A 19,791-nucleotide genomic window follows, 5' to 3' on the forward strand; every position below is an offset into this window, starting at 1 on the left:
TAGAAAATTAATACAAAGGGAAAAGCCTTCCATGTATTCTCAGTAGCCCATGCTGCCTCACCCATGCTACCCACTGCTCTGACCACCAGTTTCCTCTTGTAGAGCGCAACGCCATGGAGTGTGCCTGGCACCCGTGTGTGCTGTACTGGCTAGCTTTAAGTAAGTGCTCCATAAACTGTAGCTTCAGCCTCATCGGCTGTGCGGCTTATCTAGATTAACTTTTTAGGCTTCAGATGCCACTTCCTTTACATGAGGTGCCAGCCTGGAACTTCAGTTAGTGTATCCTGTCAGGTGGAGAGCCCCAGCTGTCTGAACTTCCAGCTGATGGCCTGGTGGCTTCTCCATATCAGAACGAAGAGCTTCAGAGTAGAAAACGTGCTCCTCACTCCTCTTCTGTAAGCCTCCATTCTGAATCCGAACCTTTGATCTCAGAATTTCAGCTTTGATGCTGCCCACTTCCTTCCTATGGTTACTTTAACCGAAGTGAGTCAGGTCTTACTGAAAAACTGACCACAGCTAGTCAACTCCCATCCTTACTCCAGACCAGACTGCTGGGTAAAGTGTGAGAAGTGTGAGGGGATCGTGTTTACGTAGCTCATCCCCCCCCCCCCCCCCATCCAAGTCATGGGGCTTTGAGTAGGGCTTCCCCAGCCACCACGCCCTCCCAACAGCACATTAGAGCCAGCTCACGCTGGGTGGCTCAAAGAGGGAATGGGGCAGTAACCTGCCTCCCCGGGCAGCCCCTTGCCTTGGCCAGTTTACTTCTGTGCTTTATTCTGTTGGGTCTACTCTCTTCTGATCTCAGCCTAAGGAGGATTTGTGGGAATGTTTAGTTGTAAATACCAGTAACAATGAGTTCTGTGACTGCGGGGGGCTGGTGGGTGCACAGCACATTTGTGTCTACCCCTGGACCTTGAAGAAACAACACACACACACACACATCGAGAAATTATCTTTCTACTTTTTAACATAGAAGTAAAAACACAGAATCTTGTGCTTGTCCTTGAAAATCAACATAATCTTAATCTTTAAGGATTTAAGGAGACTTTCTCAAAGAATTGAGTTTTTGGTTAGACTATGGTCTTTGCTGGGTGGTCTTTGCTGTTGGTTTTTGAAATGAGAATAATTTTCCCCCCAATCAGATTTGGAACCTTTCCTGTCTCAGGAATGCAGAATCCATCCACCTACTCTCTTCTATCTATCTTGGAAGCTTGAAGGAGCTATTTTAATTAGCTAGAAGTCAGCTGACACCACAACATGATTTTATAAGATCCATTTATTTATTCAAAATTAAAATCTGCAATGAAGACAGACAAACAATGTTAACATTCCCAGAGGAATTGAATTACTTATAGTTAAAACTGAGTTCTATTAGAACCATCTTTAGGTTGTTATAAATAACCGTTGACCACAGTTTTTAGGAATGAAGTGTTTAGGTAATGAAGTCGGGGGTACCCCTGTGAACAGCCAGAAGATTCATTCTCAAAAGGATGCCTTCGTTTCTCTTCCTGAGACTTTCATAAGAGTATAGAAACCCCAGACCCAGGGGCAAGAGAAACTAGAGGAAGACAGGAAAAACAGGTTAAAGCTATTAAGTGTGGTCAGGCTTGGAATGGGAGCTTCATTTGGCTTCCCAAGGAACATTCTTTTCTTTATATAACTTACAAATTTTTCTTAAAATACTCAAATACCATAGGGTATCAGCCTATGGAACAGCTTAAACAGGTGAATATAATAAATACTGAAAAATTATAATACTGGGCTTCTTACTAACTAGTTCACAAAGAAGCTCAATAAATAAATAGAAGTGGGAGTTGAGGTATCAGAAACAATAAATATTCTAGGAGAGAGGAGGTATGATTGGGCTTTCCAAGGAGCTGGCTCAGAACCCTGGATCAGAATTTAAAGATTTGTGTCCCAGAGTCCAGGTGAGTCAGCACCCTCAATGTTTCGTCCCTGGGCTGTTTCAGCTTTTCATCTTCTTTGTCATGTAAACTTCTATGTAGTTAATGAAGATGTCAAATTCACTCATGGCTTTGTAGACGCCTTTCTCTTGGAGCTGGGGAGAGAGAGGAAAATAGTGAAAACCCCATCCAAGGGAACCTCAGGCAGTGGCCCCTGGATGTTCACCCACTCCCTGGCATTGGAGAGTAAAGGGCTGACTCTGAGCTTAGCTTTGGGAAAGCCTGTGCCTGGACCTGACTTCAGGCTAGCGGGTACAAGAGGAACATCCTCTTTGTCAAATACATTGCTTTTCAACAATTTTAAAGGTCATGTGCTCACGTGATGCTTATTCACAATTTGATGAAACGACACAAGAGGAAACTACTGTGATAGTTCAACAGTGAGGGCAGGAGATAAGGGTTTTTTACACCCTCCTTCTCCCCCACCCCTCATCCTGTGCTGCAGCCCCACACCCTGTCAGGCACGTGCCTCCGATGCTGGGCTTCTGCCCAGCCCATCCATCCCACAGACAGGACATGGGCCACCTGACTTCTGGGAAACAGAGTACGAGACTCACAGACAGGTGGAATTGTGAGACCCCATTTATTTTGAGGGCTGACATTCTCAGCGATCTTGCAAATGCAGCGGGAATAATGGCTAATTCCAGAAAGTGAGGCTTCTGCTTCTTGCTCTGAGTTTTGGGGTGTCTGGTTGAGCTTGGGTGTATTTGTGTGTGCACTCACGTGTCAGCTTCCTGCACGTGTGGGCTCAGCCTGGCTTCCCAACAAGCTACTTTCTGTTTCCTTTGTCACTCTCCCCACCACCCAGCTCGCTATGTTCCTGGCTGCCTGGTTGAACCCGCAGGCCTGTGAAGGCTGCGCTCAGTCATTTAGAAACCCCCTAAAGACACTTCACAGAAGACCAAATAACCAAAGCAGCAGCTCCCCACCGCCTGTGGAGATAACACCACTTTCTGGGTTCCCACAGTCCCAGAGTGAAGAATGGGCCCTGCCTGTTCAACACCAACTTCTGCCCCTTGAGGAGTGGGCAGAAGTCATGTTCCCTGAAACTCCCCTGCCACCTGCCAGGCTCACCTTACTAAAGGCAGTCTTCACCTGCTCCACAGCCTTGCTCTTGTTTTCGCAGGGCAGAAATCGATGCTGTGGAGGGAAAGAGAAAGTGTTGGTGACAGCAACTCCAGTTCCCATTTCCCAGTTCCCAGTACTAGAGGGCCAAGCTGGTAGCAGAACAGTTCCTGTGGACACTGAGTTGTCTTAACTGTTCCTCAAGGGACAGAGAAGCAGCAACTCCTGGAGCTGCTCTGGAGGTTTCCTGGGCTTGGATGAAACCCAGGTCTTGGAGTCCTTACCCTCGCAACACCTGCAGCACTTGGGAGGCTGCAGGAGTGCTCTGCCCAACCTCCTCCTATGTCCCTGACCTCCCCGAGGTCCCATTTCTGAGTGCCTGGGGGAATAGAGACAGCCTCAGCTGGGAGCACCCAAGAGGAACTTAGTCTCCTGGTGTTAGTGACAGAATAAGGGAAACCAGTGATGAGGCAAATGGAGAGATCAGTTATCTGGGGGAATTACTTCCAGACACTACACTGGGGTGAGTAGCCCCCAGCCCTTCTCAGACACAAGGGAGCCTCCTGTCCTCTGGGCCCCACAGGAGACTGAGGATAATAGGTAAACTGAGCTTCCTCTCCCAAGGACCTCATTCCTGGCCGGCGGCTGGGCTTAGGCCCACAGGGACCAGGAGGCGTGGATGTCAGATTTGGGCCCCTTTTATGAAGAGAAGGGATTAGTTAATAACCCACAAATGACTCAGAAATAACAGGAAAGCTGTTTGCAAATGTTCACATGTAAATGCCTAACAGCTTCCCCCACCTCCTGCTCAGAGAGAAATGAGCAAGAGACTGAGCTCCCGAAGGAGCTGATTCTGGCCACAGTCGGTGCTGTCTCGGGTGTGAGTGGAGATAGGACATGGTGTTTCTGGGAGCACAGAGGGAGAGGACGGCCACTCACACAGCGTCGCAGTCTCAGCCTGAGGGACTGCAGCTTCTCACCCAGGGAGTTCACATGCTCCTTGACATCTGGGCTGTGGTTCTCAGCCTGCGGCATCACCTCGTCCAAGTAAAACTGGATCATCTCTGACAGGGCTTGGCAACCCAGGTAACCCTAAGGGTAGGAAGAAGGGGAGGGGGCGGTGATTGGGAGGAAGAGCTGCCAGCATCAGAAGCCAGCATTGTTTTGGGGACCTTCCGTAACCAGCTGCCTCCCCCAGGACTGAGCCCTCTGGATTGCAAGCCTTGTGCTGAGTTAAGATCTTCCCACTTCTCTTTTTCAAAGTGAAGGAAACAGAGCCAGCTCCTTTCTGAGTCACGCCACACCCCCCAGCGGCTCTCACCTTAAAGTCCTCCAGTAGGGACCCACTCAGCAGCATATTGTCCAGCTGGTCCTTCATTTGCTGCAAGAAGAACAAAAGTAGAATGAACTTGAGGTTGGGGAAACACCAGAAATGAATGCCTCCCTGAGCCTTTTAATTAGAGAGTGTTTGATGTTTTCACTCAAAGTAGCCGTGGCCCAAACGTGGAAAGGGAGGTTTTCAAAACAGGACATTCAATGGTCCTGCAACCTGTAGCTAAATCAGGTCACTCAGGATTAAATCATTGAAAGAAATCTGGCCACTTGGAAGCCAGGGAGAGCTTGGTTCCGCCTTGGTCTTGCTGGGCTGTATTGGGCTGGAAGGGGCTGCCCGTGCCCATGGCAGTTCCTGAGTCCCCTCACCCTTTGCTTTCTTCCTATGCCCCAAATCTGGAAGGTGTCTGGGAAAGGAACACTTCTGAAGGCGGGTGTCCCCACTGCAAGGGGCATCTGGATCCCTGAAGCCCTCTGCAGGATCTGGGGAACAACTTGTCTCCCATTCACACCTTGCAGCCAGGGAAGGACTGGGCTCCAGGGAACCCTTACAAGAGGTTTCCGAGCATAGGAGACCCTGCATGCACATTTAAAACAGCTTTTCTTGCACCTCTGCTACATCAGCTGAGGGGGACTGGGCCATCACTTGACCTGAGACGCTTAAGAATTCAATTTTGGGGAGACTGCGTGCACAGGATGGAGGGGAAGAAGACAGAGGGTTTTTAGAGCTCGAGCAGAATGGCTAGTTTGGGCAGCCCCAGGAAGCAAGGAAGGACGGGAGGGCACCATACTCACAAAGAAAGCCTTCACCCTGTTGAAGGCAGAGCGGAGCTCTCGGAGCATGTGGGGCAAGCTGTCCGGAAAGTTGGTGCAGCTGTTCTCAGACTGGGTGCTGTGGGCCAGGCTGGCCCTCACTCCAGCCAGGAAGACCAGGCAGCATAGAAGCACCGAGCGGGGCATGGCGGATGGCTGTCTTCCTCAAGTGAGCCCTGTGGTTTGGTTTTGCAAGAGCAAGCCCTGATGTCTGGACCTTTACCTACTGTGAACCCCTTTTATATTGTGGGTTCAATGAATGAGAGGCCTATTCATAAAAAAAAGCCACAAAGATTTCCTGGTAATGGGTTTTTCTTTTTTTCTGATTAAAGCTCCTCCTATTTTTAAATTTTGCATGGTAAGCAAAAAGGGCTGGTCGAAAATGAACTTCTGCAATATGGCTATGTATAGGATGCGTATCTCGCCCTCCTTTAAAAATAAATTTTCAGTTTCTCTTAATAAAAAAAAAGTTGATTTCCTGGGGTTTACAGCTGTTTTGTGCGCAGAACAAGACTTGTGGGTTCCACTCGCGTGCTCTTAGGTCACAGTGACGTGGACAAATTGGCCATTCCACAATATGCTGGGGTTGAGAAATAATTGAGTCCTCTCCTCTCTTCATCCTAGGCTCAATGCCTAATTTAGCAAGAAGCTGCTAACTTGGAAAGTTGCCTCCGCTCTCTCTGTCTTAGTTTCCCTAAGTAAAAATGAGGATTTGAGCTCATCCCCCAAACTTGCTGCTGGTTCCTTCGTTTTATGTTCCAAGATTGCACCCCGCAAGGATGGCTTCCTGGCATGGCCACGTGTGTTCCGGCTCCTTCCCTAGCCCTGGTCATCCCCCCTCAGCTCCCAGGACTTGGGAGCCCGCACTACTGAGCTCGGTCTCCATGACCATTCTCGTCTCCGTTTTACAGTGAGCAACTGAAGCCCAGAGACGCTCAGCAACCTGCACAAGGACACACAGGACTGCCAGCGGGGCAGGCGCCCAAGCCCAGGCTTCTCACACTCATGGCTGCTCCTCGCGCACTCTGCACTCTCCCCAGAGGACAAAATGAGAAGGCTGGATGGGGGCTGAAAAGGTTCTTTTGGCTGTAAGTACCTGTGGCTGGAGACTTAAATTTGAAAGATGGGGAGGAAGTAGAGAAAGCAAGGAAAATAGCTTGTTCCTTCTACCTCTCCTCAAAGAAGCTTCAAGCATCATTTCTTGGTTGCACACGTGAGGGGGGTGTGTGCGTGTGTGTGCTATGGGACAAGCATTCTTTTACGTCACTATTGAGATATCTGGGAGTTCTCTGGGGGTCCTTGATTGTGCTTTGACCCCTCCTCTTAGGAGCTTCTGCTATCACCCCAGTGAGACGGTGGCTGGAAATGTCACTGGCCTGGGGTAGGAGAGCAGGAGGTCTGGGCTCTGGCTCTTTAAACCCAAGGCAGGTCTCTTACCCAATATTCATCTGTCCCAAGGTTTCTGCAGTACCTGCCTTGGAGCGTGGGTGTTAGTAAGTGGATCCAGATGCAGGATATCCCAGCCTTTCCCTTATTTTGCTGTGCTCCTGATTGGAACTGGGCACCTTAGGTGGAACTGGGTGCCGAGCCAGCCCGGGTGAAGATCTCCCTGCCAGCGTGAATGGGGCAGACATCCGGGGCTCGGCCTGATGGGCGGGAGTGGGAACTAGAAGTGAGAGCTACATATATATTTGGTGGATCAGGATCAGAGGACTGTGACCTCTCCTTCCAGCCCTTTGGGAAGTGTCAGTGTAGAACTCCAAGAGTCATGAACCCTAAAGAGCCTTTTTGAAATAGGTGGACGGCTAATGTGGAAACAGCTCTGCTACATTTATCCGTGTTTAGATGCGCTGTGTTTTGTGGCCAGGAAGCAGAGAGAAGGGCTCGGAGCTGGGTTTGCCACCCAAACCCTTCCCTACTGTCTCCTGTGTTTCCTGGGTTGCTTTTGCATTAGCCTCTGAGCTGGGGGTGCTAGGTGTGGACTCGGCTCGGCAGGCCAGTCAGGACCCGAGTGCTGAGCTAGGCCAGGAGGGCCTTCTTCCCCGGAGGCATGGCCCTCCCTGCCTTTGCTTGCTGTAGTCTGTGAGTTGACAGCTTTACATAACTTGTGCCCAACGTCACATCTCTCTCCCAATCAGCCGTGAGTGCCCTGATGCAAGCGGTTATGTTATTTTGCACATATTGGTGCTGAGCACAGGGACTGCTCCAGCGGAGGTATGAGGCAATCAGCGTCCTCTCTTCTGCATTAGACACTTCCCGGTGTACCTGCGAGCCTGGCTTGGGCATGGAGGCCGCAAGGCAAGGAGACTGGCCTTGGTACAGAGGGCTGGGGAGGGTGGCAGGTAGCACCTCCGTATCTCTCAAGCTATTTATGGAAATACGTGTGCACACACATACAGAAGGATAAGGGAGGTGGGCACCTATCACGTCTCTCTAATCTGTAATTTTCTATGTAGATCAGCCTCTGACTATTATATACTTTGGAATGTGTAGCCAATGGCCTCGGGCCATTGTTTGAAAAGTGGATTATTTCTCATTGATTTGAAATCTTGAAATCTTTGTTCTTTTTCATCTCAAAATTTCCAAATCTAAATAGTCAGAAATAACCAACATGAGTTTCTTGATGCAATTCCTTAATTAACAAATGGACATTTTCCTTATCAGCACATCTCACAGGACTGACATTATGCGAAGACAACAAAGATGACTAATTCTTTTTTAAAAAAATAATAGAATAGTTTATTTTTACATCATCTTGTGCCTTTTCCCATCTCAGTTGTAATCTCTGTGGGCTTCCCACCACCAATTTACCCATGTGCCATCACCATAGTGCAGTGACTTGTCCCCAACCCCCATTTTTGATCCCATTGCCCACTCCACCCCCGTACAATGTCTCTGTTACATAGTTGTTTGTTATTAATTTTCCCCTTTGTCCTTTATACTCCTGCTATGAGTATTTTTCTGTTTCTTTCTAGCTAATTTCACCAAGCATGATCCCTTCCAACTCTATCCATGTTGCTGCAAAAGGCATGTGTTTATCTTTTTTGATTGCTGAGTAATATTCCATTCTGTATATGCACCACATCTAAAGATGACTAATTCTTAAGGCTGTGAAGGTGCTTACTCATATGAAGCATAATTAAGATCTATTGGGAAAGGCCCACGCGTGCAGGTCACATCTGAGACATAAATGCCAAGAATCTGCATGTTAGGAGATTGGTAGCAGTCAGATGGCAGAACCCATTGCAGGGAAGAAAGCCAGAGAGCTTCCTGTGGTTGAGTAGGGTGTCAGCCTGGGCCCTCTTCGATCATGTGGATTTCCAAGGTACACATGCCGTGGTCAGAATGAGCTCCCAAGAGCAACTGACCTGAGTCCAGTTTTCCCTGAAGTCCAGATGCAGAGCAGGTGTTTAATAAACACCTATCTAATTATTTTTTAAAAGGTTTATTTATTTATTCATACAGAACTGGGGTACAGGCTTCACCAGAGAGTCAGAGGCTTCACCAGAGACAAGAGTGGGGAGCAGAAGGGTGAGAGGCTTCACCAGAGACAGAGTGGGGAGCAGAACAGGCAGATTAATGAAGTACACTGCTGAGGGGAGCAGCGGGCGGGTCAGGAGAGGTCTGCCTCGCCATGTGGATCTCCGGGGCAGGCGGAAATCGAACTCATGTGGAAGTGGCTTAAGCTTTAACCCCTGCGCCACCAGGGAGTGCCCCTATCCAATTAATTTTTAATAAGCTGCTGAATAACCTCTGTTTGGGAAGCTGAGGAAGGGAAACCAGAAAGGAAGGGGAAATACCTGTCTTCTACCTTCGTACTAGAATATTCCCTAATTTCTGCATTCAGATGCAAAAGAAAGAAAATTGGTAAGTATGACTAAAGATATATTTACATCTCACTCCACAAGAAATTCAGAGACTGGCAATCTGAGGCCGGTACAGTGCTGAGATACTTTTCAGACCTGCTTTTTCTGCCTTTTCATTCTCCTATTCATTTCTGCAAGATGTCAGTGAATTCAAAGCTGCAAAATCATGCCAGGCAAGGAGTTCTTAAATTTTTTTCTGAAAAACTTCATTCTCCATTCAGTGAGTTTTACCACTGTAGCTGCAACTATAGTTATGGCAAACTAAAAACCGATGGTGTGTGTGTATGTGTTTGTGTGTGTAGACTTTGGAGCATCTTACCTACAGATCTTATAAGGAATCTCAGTTGGTCTCATGCTCGGCAAATGGAAGACTTCTTGATACAGCTGCTCTGTGCCTATGTCAGGTTCCAGAGTGGACAGCGGGTGCCTTGAGCACTGCAGGGGGCTGGAAAGGGCTTAGTACTCTCAAGAATCAGCGGCATCATTGACCCTAGCGGGGAGTTGGGGGTGGGTGGGTGATGCAGGCAGAGAAGGTGGGGTGGATGGTTTCCTGCCAGGGAAGGGAGGCGAGTGTCCTCAGGAGGACTCCCCTTGGGGCTGCCTTCTGCTTGCCATTAGTAGTGATAGTTTAGGGCTATTAATAGGACTTTCATTTCTTCTTGTCCAGGATATCTAGCATCTACCATAGTTTCTCCAACTTGAAATTTCTCGTATCACCTTGCATAACCTTCCTCAGTTCCCCGGCCAGAGGCTTGGTGCTTCTGCTGCAAAAGGCAGAGTTCTGGGATCACATCGTGCAGACTCCGTGAGGATCCAGGAGGGCAGACTCTGCAAATCACAGCGGAAGGGTGGCGCTGAGGACAGCCAAGTGGAATTCCCCTTTGTGCAATTGGGGCGCCAAATCGAGCAGTTTGGATTTTCCTCAGGCTTGGACACTGTGATCTGTGACTTCTCGTATGAGAAGTTTGACTTGTAGGGGCCAGCGCTGCAGGTGTTAGTGTCCTCCCCCCGCCCCCCCTCCGCAAGCTACAGCTTCTCTCAGTGTGTGTGCATGACTACCTAGAATGAGTGTGCCCCTAACCGCGGGGCACAAATGGGCTTTTGCAGCTCCACAGCCCCCCTCTGAGGGTACTTCATTTACTCAACTCTCAGGGTGCCTAACACCTCAAACATGAAATACCTGAATAGGCCTGCGTTGGGCTGTGCCACGTGTGACTTGTGTGGTTGCTTGGAGTCCATGTTTCGATGTTCTGCCGTCAAGATCTTGAAATTCTTAATACTTTTGAATGAAGGGCTCCACATTTTCATTTTCCCTTGGGCCCCACACTTATGTATATGGATCCTGTATATGAAACTAAATTTACTTCTTCTTCTGGTCTGACCTTCTCCAGTATTCCCTATCTCAGTAAATGGCACCACCATCTGACCACACAAGCTAGAAACCTCGAAATAATTTGTCGGTTCTTTCCTCTTTTGCCAACCTATCTACAGCCTTTGCCAAGTCCGCTAGAGTTTTCTGCACAAACATTTTCTGATGTTTACTTATCTCCATTATCCATCAGCAGCACAGCAACACTGATTCAAGTTACCATCTTTTCTCTCCTGGGTCCCCCAAATAAGTAACTAATTAGTATTCCATTCTCCAAATTATTTTCTACTTTGTAGACAGAATTGTTATTTCTGAACACACATCTGGATAACTTTCCCCTTCTTTCTCCTTCTGAAATCTTCTGAATAGCTTCTACTTTCTCTTTCTTGGCAAAATAAGGATCCACATTTTTTTCTTAAAAAAGATTTATTTGGGGCCCTCTCTTGTCACGCAGCAGGTTAAAGCACGTCACTATGATGCTAAAGCCATGATTTCGATTCCTAGCCAGAGAGGTGACCCACGTGCCATGCCAGACCTCTTCTGACCCACCATTGCTCTCCTCAACAGTGTACTTTGTCAATTGGCTTGTTCTACCCCCCCCCCCTGTGTTTCTGGTGAAACCTCTCACTACCCTTGCTCCCATCTCTTTTAAGAAAAGATTTATTTATTTATGCATACAGAATTTGGGTATAGGCCAGAGGTATGTGGGGAGGAGTGAGAGGATTCACCAGTGACAGGCTGGGGAACGGAACAGGCAGATAGATGAGGGGCAAGACAGAAGAGGTCTGCTGTGCCATGTGGATCACTTCCGGAGCCAGGGATTGAACTCACAATGAAGCGGCTGTGGCCAGCTTACAGCTTACAATGCTGTATCCTAACCCATTGTGTCATTAGGGAGGGCCCTGTTCTTTTTTTCTTTTTTTAAAGATTTATTTATTTATGTATACAGAACTGGGGTACAGGCCAGAGGTGCAGGGGTTGTGAGAGGCTTCACCAGAAACAGAGTGGGGAGCAGAACAGGCAGATTGACTAAGTACACTTCTGAGGGGAGCAGTGGGGAGACAGGAGAGGTCTGCTGTGCCATGTGGTTCAGCTTCTTGTCCAGGGATCGAACTTGTGTTGGCAGTGGCTGGGGACAGCTTTGTAGTGCTGTGCTTTAATCTGATGTGCCACAAGGGAGGGCCCTCCCTTTGCTTTATTCTTAAACTAGTACTTAATTCCTTGATTTAGCTGAGTCGTAACTCAAAATTCTCATGGTCTGCATCAAGATTGAAAGGGAATTGTCTAAGATGTGTGTGGTGTGTGTGTTGAGTTGCAGCAGTGAGAAGTGTGAGAAAGTCTGCACACATAAAGCAGTTACAACACCACCGTGCACCAGTTCGGAACTTAACCCTGTGACCAGGAACTGAGGATAAGGATGAGGCCTGCTTAGATTTTTTTTTGCCTTAGGGAAATACTTCCAATCTTAGAATTTTCTGACAGAAAGGTGTTTCTATTTGTGGCTTGCATCTGAGACAGGCCTGCACTCGTGTTGAAAAGCAGTTTGGCATGCCAATGTACCCCAGCATTCCTATCACGTCATCTCCTTGAAGACACTTCAAGGCAAGAAAGAACTGAGTAGTTACTTCCCTTAACTTTGCCCGATCTATACTCTCAGTCTCAGCACACACCCGAATCCTGATCTGTGCTTTGACCCCGTCTGCTTTACAGGAGCAGGGTCAGCCACTGTCACCACATGACTGTGCTATGTGCCAGCCCAGGGCACAGAGTCTGAGGGCAGGGACTGGGTATGTTTGCTGTATCCAGTGTGGCCTCACATCCCCTCACACCACTTGCAGTCAGAACTCCGTGAGGTATGTGTCAGAAACTAAAACTGAGAGACTAAACCAAAAGCTGATGTTGAAATTAACAATAGTAAGCCCATTGCACATTAGTATAATACATTAAAAATGAGAAATAGCTATACTTTCCAAGTCAGAACACCTTTAGTGAGTAGAATGGAAAATTGTTTCTAATCTCTTTAAATACATGATTTAATAGAAACACTGTGTTCTTACATCTCATACATTCAGCTTGTTGCAGTATGTTGTTTTTGACTAAAGCCCACGAAGAACACCCACACTCACATGTGGCTGTGTGTTGGGGAAGTAGGCCCCCAGAGGGCCGTGGGCCCTCCTGAGGACTGCTGGCTAAGTGTTTAGCAAAACTATGTGAGGCTGTGTCAGAGGAGGGGATCCAAGTCTGACCTCAGAGGAGGACTGGGGGTAGACCCACAGGGCGTCCTGCTGGATGGAGAAGAGAGAAGCCCGCTGCACCCCTGCTGTCGTCTTTAATTCAGTGTCCGGGTGGCTTGGGTCTCAGCCCCCTCCTGTGCACCACCTGTGTGGTGGGGCCAAGTGCCCCAGAGAGTGCTTGTGGCTTCAGTGCTGAGCCCCTGGGTTTGGAGCAGATGCGCAGTTCCTTTCTGTTACAGTCAGTTCCCTTTTCCCAGCTGCCCAGCCTGGGGCATGTAAAGGCTGGTGTGGGTGGGCAGGACGCCTGGAGGGCTGGGCTGCAGGCCTAAGTGGCCCTGCTTCTGCTTCCACTTCCACTAAGATTCTTCTCTTTCTTGCTTTCTCATTCTTGCTCTCTCCTTCGATTCTGAGCGGATAGTTAAGAAACCCTGATTTCCCTTTGACGAATTTTGTACTTTCGCAGTTTCCAGAACAGCTTTGAAAATAAAAGCAGACATGTCCAGTCTATCTGGCCAGGATTAGCCAGGCGAATGAACACAATTGGCCTTCTAGTCTCCTCTCAACCTTTGCAATGTTGAGAGGAGGACTCTTCTTGATCTGGCAAATTCAGACACCACTTTGAACAGGTGGGTGCTTCGAGAAATTAGGTCAGAACTCGTGTGTCTGACTAAATTCAAGCTGATGCCTGTTTGGCCATCTGACTGTTGAGAGGGAAACATGCTCTTCTCCAGAGTGGGACTAAGGACCTGGAGGCCCTATAGTGCTTTAGCTTAAGGTATAGCTCAGTATTACACACCACTAAGCTACAAATTTAAGGAAGTCCTCCAAAGTTCTGATGCTATTGATGATTTTTTCAGGGTTTTAAAACACTTACTAGTCTTTCCAAAATTTGAAGAGAATGTTTATGCCGTGGTTTTCAGCTGATCTGGACCATTTCTGGTAGTAAGGTCAAGAGAAGAAGGTTGTGGGGTTGATCACTGGGGTTGGTATCAATGAGTCAATTGACGGGTGTTGTGGGAGAATGGCCAGGGGTTACCCAGGGAGCCTGCCTCGTAGACTCCCTAGAGTGGCAGACGTCCCACAGCACAGGCTGGACCTCTGCCAGATGCACCTGTGCTCCCCATCCTGCGTCCCCTCACTGCATAATGACCCTGCCCCCCACCTCCGGGTCCACGCTGGTTACTGGAAACAACGTAAGGTGCCCTGCCTTCGGTCTGGGCTTTGTGTGGTGGTTAAGTGCGCAAGCCCCAGAGTCAGACTGAACTTACAACCCAGCCTGACCATTGGCATGACCTCATTAGTGAGTTTCCCTGCACTGTGGTCTCACAATGGGAGGTGAGGGCTTTTCCTGTTTGTACTCTGGCAAGGGATGTGTTAAACAGTACACAGTGCTTAGGTGAATGCCTGGTGCATGTGCGCTGTGGTTATGGATGCTCTCCTGGGGCAATGCTGAGTTCACTGGAACTGGACCTGAAGTTGGAACAGGATATTACAGGGGGGACGTGACCGGGGGAACAGAAATATCAAGCCCATCTGGAAGGAACTCTGACTCAGGTGTCCAGGAGAAAGGCTTTCAGCCCTGAACCTTCCACTGAGAGCCTGACACACTCCTTTTCAACCCTCAGCTTTGCTTACTGCAAGTATAGGTGGGGGCCTTCCCAGCCTTGTCTTCCTAAGCAGCTTTCCAAGCCTAGCATCTTCGACTGTGGTGTGACTGTCATCCCCTCTGTATCTCACCCCGCCCCCTGAAGTCAGCACGCACGTGAAGCACTGAGGCATTTTCCCCTCCCACAGACACATTAGGTCAGCTCCACGCCAGGCCTTCAGCTGCCTCTAGCTTGTCACCCCTGCCCATTCCGTAAGAGAAACAAAACCTTTCCTCAGGCAACTTTTGCGTGTGTTCACCTGTATTTCCTTCTCGCAATCCTGGCCCCAGCGTTCTTGAGGTTGCAGTTTCATTGTGAGTCAGGCCTGCTGAGAGCAGTGGAAACCAAAGAGGCCTCTGGGAGGAGGACGTGATGCTGCCTTTTCCTCAAGAGCATGGGGGGGGTGCGGGGGGTGTGTGTGAGAGGTTGGTGATCACCTTCCGGAAGTGGATTTCTCACATTGACTGTCTCTGGGAGGAAAGAATATTACTGGAAAGCCCTAGAGTTCACTTCAGCTCTTTCTGCAGGAGCTTCACGTTCTCAAGAAACTCTTCACGCCATGTGGTGAAGTGTACTTTGCTGCGAGGCAGGCTGTGCTAGAAGGAAGTGTTCTTGGGGTGGTTGGCTCACAACATGGGTCCCGGATTAGGTTTGCATGGCGGAGGTGACAATGGTGTGTTGAATATTCTAGGCAATCCACAAGGGAGGCTGAAGTGCTGTTCAGTCTAGATTTTGTTATGAGCCTCAGTTCCTCAGTTGGATCCCATGGGAAAAGAGAGAAGGCAGAGGTGCCCAGTCTGGAAGAGGGTATCTGGGCATTGTGGAGACAACCCTATGGCAGGCTTTCACCTCATGCAGACACCAAAGTGGCAGATTCATGGAGGCAACCAAGAGCCCCCTGGAGCAAGTGGAGCAGAAACATGCAGCTTGTGCACAAGGATTCACAGGCTGCCCGAGCCTGACAGACCTGTTTTCCATGGACTTGAAAAGCTCCTGTTGGTTCTTTCTTACCCTTCTGAGGGAAGGAGCCCTTTCCATAGGGTTCTGCTTCTGAGAAGTCATTTATGATATAACCAGCAACTTTCAGAGAGCTAGTAAGGGTTAAATTTAGAGGTGGGAAAGAATGAAATAGAAATGGGAACCTGGGCCCTCATGGTGGTGCAAGAGGGTAAAACACAGCAACGAGAAGCTGTCCGTAACCACCATGGCACGAGTTCGATCCCCATTTGGGGAGCTGACCTACATGGTGCAGCAGACCTCTCCTGTCCTGCCTGTTGCTCCCTTCAGCAGTGGATTTCAGTCAGTCTGCCTATTCTGTTCCCCACTTTGTCTCTGGTGAATCCTCTCACCCTTCCCCCCACCTTTGGCTTGTACCACAGTTCTGTATGCATAAATAAATAAATCTTCAAAAAATAAATGGAACCCCCTTAGCCACACTGACCCAACAGACTGAGATGGACCAGTGGGAAGGAGAATACTTGTTTCTGGGAGACCTTGGTCAAGCTGGGCTGAGGGCAGTGGCCAGGGTGGATTCTGTAGTCAGGGGTTTCGAGTGAGGGTATCTTAGAGAGAAATATAGGGACCTCTCAGTCTCAGCGAGGAGGAGTAGAAAAAGATGGGGTGTTACAATATTGTCTATTTCAAATGTTGTCTAAGGCTTGTAGGTACGCAGTAGGAGAAATTTGGCAAATTTCATTGATCTTGGCTCCCACTAACCTAAGCTGAGATTGGCTCTATTTACAGTCTAACCTTGTAAGTTAGGAGTAAATCATGCTTCTAAAATCATGCTGTGTAAAATGAGCAAATTACAGAATAAATTTCTATGATGACATTGTCCCAGGTTCTGAAATGACTTGCAAACCTCTGTGCATAATCTGCAAACTAGGCGTTCTCAAATGCACAACAATGACCAGGTCAAAGGAGCTGCAAGATTTGACTCTATTGAGTGGGATGGAAATGAGGGATTGAGGCTGGGGTGGTGGTAGTGGAGAGACCACAGGACATTCTTGGTGGGGTGTCATGGGCAAAAGAACCTCACGATGGCTCTGCCACTGGAATGCAGAACCCCATATATACCTCCTCTGAAGAAATCCTATCATATCTATAAGATGAAAGACAATAATACCTGTCTCCTGGTTGTAAGAAGAAAGTGGATAAATGCTTGCCCCAGTGCCTGGCACTAAAATCCCCAGTGACTGTTACTTGGCAATTGCTGATTATCATGTCACTCATTTATAACTACACTACAACTACAGCCACCATGCTACTACCAGAGAAGCTATTGGTGCTACCACAATTTCACTTTCTTTTCTGGGCCCCCTGAAATGACTTTGGACATGTAAAGAGAGGTCGAAGGAGGGGTTCTTCCTGCTGAGTTCTTTCTGTGTGTATGGAGATTGCTGAGGCTTCCAAGATAGAGGCAGGTGCATTAGGAAACAGGGCAGAGGAACATCCAGGCACTATGCCTATCACTGGGGCTTCCGCCTCATTTCATGTAAAATCAGAGGCTCTCAGAGCAATGTGGAGTTGGGGAGCTGGCCATGGCAGTCTGAGCTTGTTTCTTTACAGGCCACAGTGACGGGGAGGTTGGACTTGACTCTGTAGGAGCCAGTGAAATGGAGACCCAGGGCTGCAGAATGAAGTGCGAGATGCCAGTCTCTTCACACTGACCCCACCTCTGGACCTCTGCATTTTCCTGTTGGAGACCCCAAAGGCATGAAGTGTGAGGTAAGGAGAATATCGGTTCGTGACTAGAAGACTGGTCATCAAGGGCTGGAGGACTGGCCTTGTCCAGACCCCAGTGCCCTTTCTTGTATTAGCAGAGCTGAGCCTGAGAAACAGGCAAGATTAGAAAGGCAGTAGAATATACCTGATAAAGCAGAACCTTGGCTGTGAACGTGTGCCCCGACAAGGCTAAATGCTAAGAGAATGATTCGTTGTCTAGTAATTAACAGAGGGGGAATGGAGCAGTTTGTATCAATAAAAATGAGTTGTGGCCCTCTCTGGTGATTCAGCGGTTAAAGCGCAGCACTGTGGAGCAACCCACAGCCATTGCGGTGCACATGCGATCCCCGTCCAGGGAGGTGACCCACATGGAACAGAAGACCTCATCCGACCCACCTGCTGCTACTCTCAGCAGCGTGTTTCAATAGATCTCCCTATTCTGTCTCTGACGAATCCTCTTACCTCCCCCCACAACTCTGGCCTGTACCCCAGTTCTTGTATGCAAGACATAAATAAATCTTTGAAAAAATAAGTGAAAATGAGTTGCACAGGGGACTAGCAACACTTGAGCTCTAACTGAGAAGCCTTGTGCCCCTGGGTCGTGCTTCTCTTTAGCTCTACTTTGTGTCTGTCATTCCTTTGTTTCTCGATTCTTTTGGATTCTTCTCCTCAACCCTGTTCACTGGAGCTGGTCTCTGGTACTTTCTGCCCAGATCAAGCTAAAGGATGAGTGGAGGTTTGGCTGTAGCTTGTAGTTACTGCCACAATCTTTTTTTTTTTTTTAAGATTTATTTATTTATGCACACAGCCCTGGGGTACAGGCTAGAGGTGCAGGGGGGTGAGAGGCTTCACCAGAGACAGAGTGGGGAGCAGAACAGGCAGATTAATGTACTCAGTATACTCAGAAGCACACTGCTGAGGGGAGCAGCGGGTGAGACAGGAGAGGGCTGCTGCGCCATGTGGGTCACCTCCGGGGCGGGGATTGAACTTGCACTGAAGCAGCTACAGCCAGCTTACAGTACTGTGTCCTAACCCATTGGAACCCCAGCTTCCAGAGATTAGAATGCATTCTTTTAGATTCTCCAGACTAAAGGTTTATGTGCCAGTTTTATCACCAAATTCCCATTGGCATGCCCGTTGCCTTCTGCATAAAATGCAATGACTTAATCTTCACACTTGCGCTCCCAGACTTGCAGCCTCCTTCCTGCAGGCTCTCTGCACCAGGCTCTGGCCTGTTGTCAGAAGGTACTCCTATCTGTCCCAGCTGCTTGCTCCCACTCAAGGCTCTCCTGGCTTGTGCTGTCTATACCTACGACTCCCCAACCCCTGCCTACACCCAACAGAATCCTTTAATGCCTCCTCTTCCACGAACCTTTCTTACCAACCCGATCCCATGGAGTATTCATTAAAACGGTCCTCTAGCTCCTATGGCTGTGCTTGGTGGCGGCACATACTACCTGGTCTTCTGCATCACAGATATCGTTGCCTGTATCTGGCTTTGTGCGTGTGTGTAGCTTGTTTTTGGGGTCGAGACCCATGTTTCCGATATAATAGAGATAGAGAGGAGACATGATGTGTCTTGGTGTGAATATTTGTTCATTCTGGCTGGCATGTGGGTTTCTCAAGTGATAACGATTTAGGTCCAGCAAAAGGAGCTTTCTTCTGGAAAGTTCTTCCAACATAAACGAGCTTCGTTTCTGCCTCTTTGAAATGGGGAGACTCTCTCTGCTCCTTTTCCTCTTTTGCAGAGGATCAAAGAGGCTTTCAATAAGTTGACATACTTTAAGGCCACAAAATAGCTAAAGGCATGCCATGCCACAAACCACACAAGCCACACACACTTTTCCTCAGCTTTGGCCTTCCCGCTGCCAGGCCTCACTTTCCTTTTGCCGACCGCATTATCGCCAGGGACTCATGTTATTCAGAGAGCCTTCTGTATGTTCCCTCTCTGCCAAGGGTTCCAGGGACACTGGATCTTTCTTCCTCGTGACATCGGCAGACGCTGCTCTGCTGATCTCTTACTCATTTTCTAAATCTGTTGATAGCGACCTTAAGCAGTCTCTGTGTGTGTGTGTCTGCACGTGTGTGACTCTGAGTAACTCTTTATGACTAACTGAGGCCTGTTGTCTGTTAGCATATAATGTGTACCTGCTATGTGCCGTGGGTTTGACACAGGCCAAGAGTCCATGGACTCCTGGGGATTCCCACAACTGCCTACTGTCTGGCTTTTTTGGTTTTCCTGTATGATCTTTGATTTCTTACCACGTGCCCTTGTTTCACTTGAAGTTTTACAATATTCTCAAGGGTTTAATCGAATTGTGAATCCAGTTTTTACAGAAGAGTAACTTACCCTAAGTCACACAGTAGCAAGTAGTTGAGGCAGAAATCTGAACCAGATTTAACCCTAAAACTTAACTCCTTAAAAATAAAGACTATTGGGCGGCCCTCCCTGGTGGTGCAATGGGTTAGAACGCAGCACTGCAAGCTGGCCACAGTCGCTTCAGTGCAAGTTCGATCCCCAGCCCTGGAGATGACCACATGGCTCGGCTGACCTCTCCAGACCCGCCCACTGCCCATCTCAGCAGTGTACTTGGGCCAGTCTGCCTGTTGTGCTTCCAACTCTGTCTCTCATTGCAAATGAACCTATGGCTTGCACCCCAGGTCTGTAGGAATAAATAAATCATTCTTTAAAAAAAGACTACTGGGCCCTCCCTGGTGGCACAGGGTTAAAGCACAGCACTAAGAAGGTAAAGCCATTTCAGCATGAGTTCGATCCCC

General features: G+C 48.4%; 1 protein-coding gene and 1 long non-coding RNA gene across 2 annotated transcripts in view; one reads left to right on the forward strand and one right to left on the reverse strand.

The window, feature by feature from the left end:
* Positions 1-1,960: 1,960 nt before the first annotated feature.
* On the reverse strand, positions 1,961-5,321 carry IL10 (interleukin 10). Its single transcript, XM_004685573.1, has 5 exons — positions 5,157-5,321; positions 4,351-4,410; positions 3,969-4,121; positions 3,039-3,104; positions 1,961-2,059 (listed from the first exon to the last, which is right to left on the reverse strand). The coding sequence occupies exons 1-5, from the start codon at positions 5,319-5,321 to the stop codon at positions 1,967-1,969; spliced, it is 537 nt and encodes a 178-aa protein (XP_004685630.1). The 3' UTR covers positions 1,961-1,966.
* Positions 5,322-6,208: 887 nt separating this feature from the next.
* Positions 6,209-19,791, forward strand: part of LOC105853806 — a 23,849-nt gene continuing 10,266 nt past the window's right edge. Inside the window, exons 1-2 of the long non-coding RNA XR_001145574.1 lie at positions 6,209-6,262; positions 16,858-17,016. This is a non-coding gene — a long non-coding RNA (uncharacterized LOC105853806). The remainder of the gene's footprint in view (positions 6,263-16,857; positions 17,017-19,791) is intronic.

The sequence above is a fragment of the Condylura cristata genome, unplaced genomic scaffold (assembly GCF_000260355.1).
Source record: "Condylura cristata isolate star-nosed mole 26May11 unplaced genomic scaffold, ConCri1.0 scaffold00018, whole genome shotgun sequence".
Classification (NCBI taxonomy): Eukaryota; Metazoa; Chordata; class Mammalia; order Eulipotyphla; family Talpidae; genus Condylura; species Condylura cristata.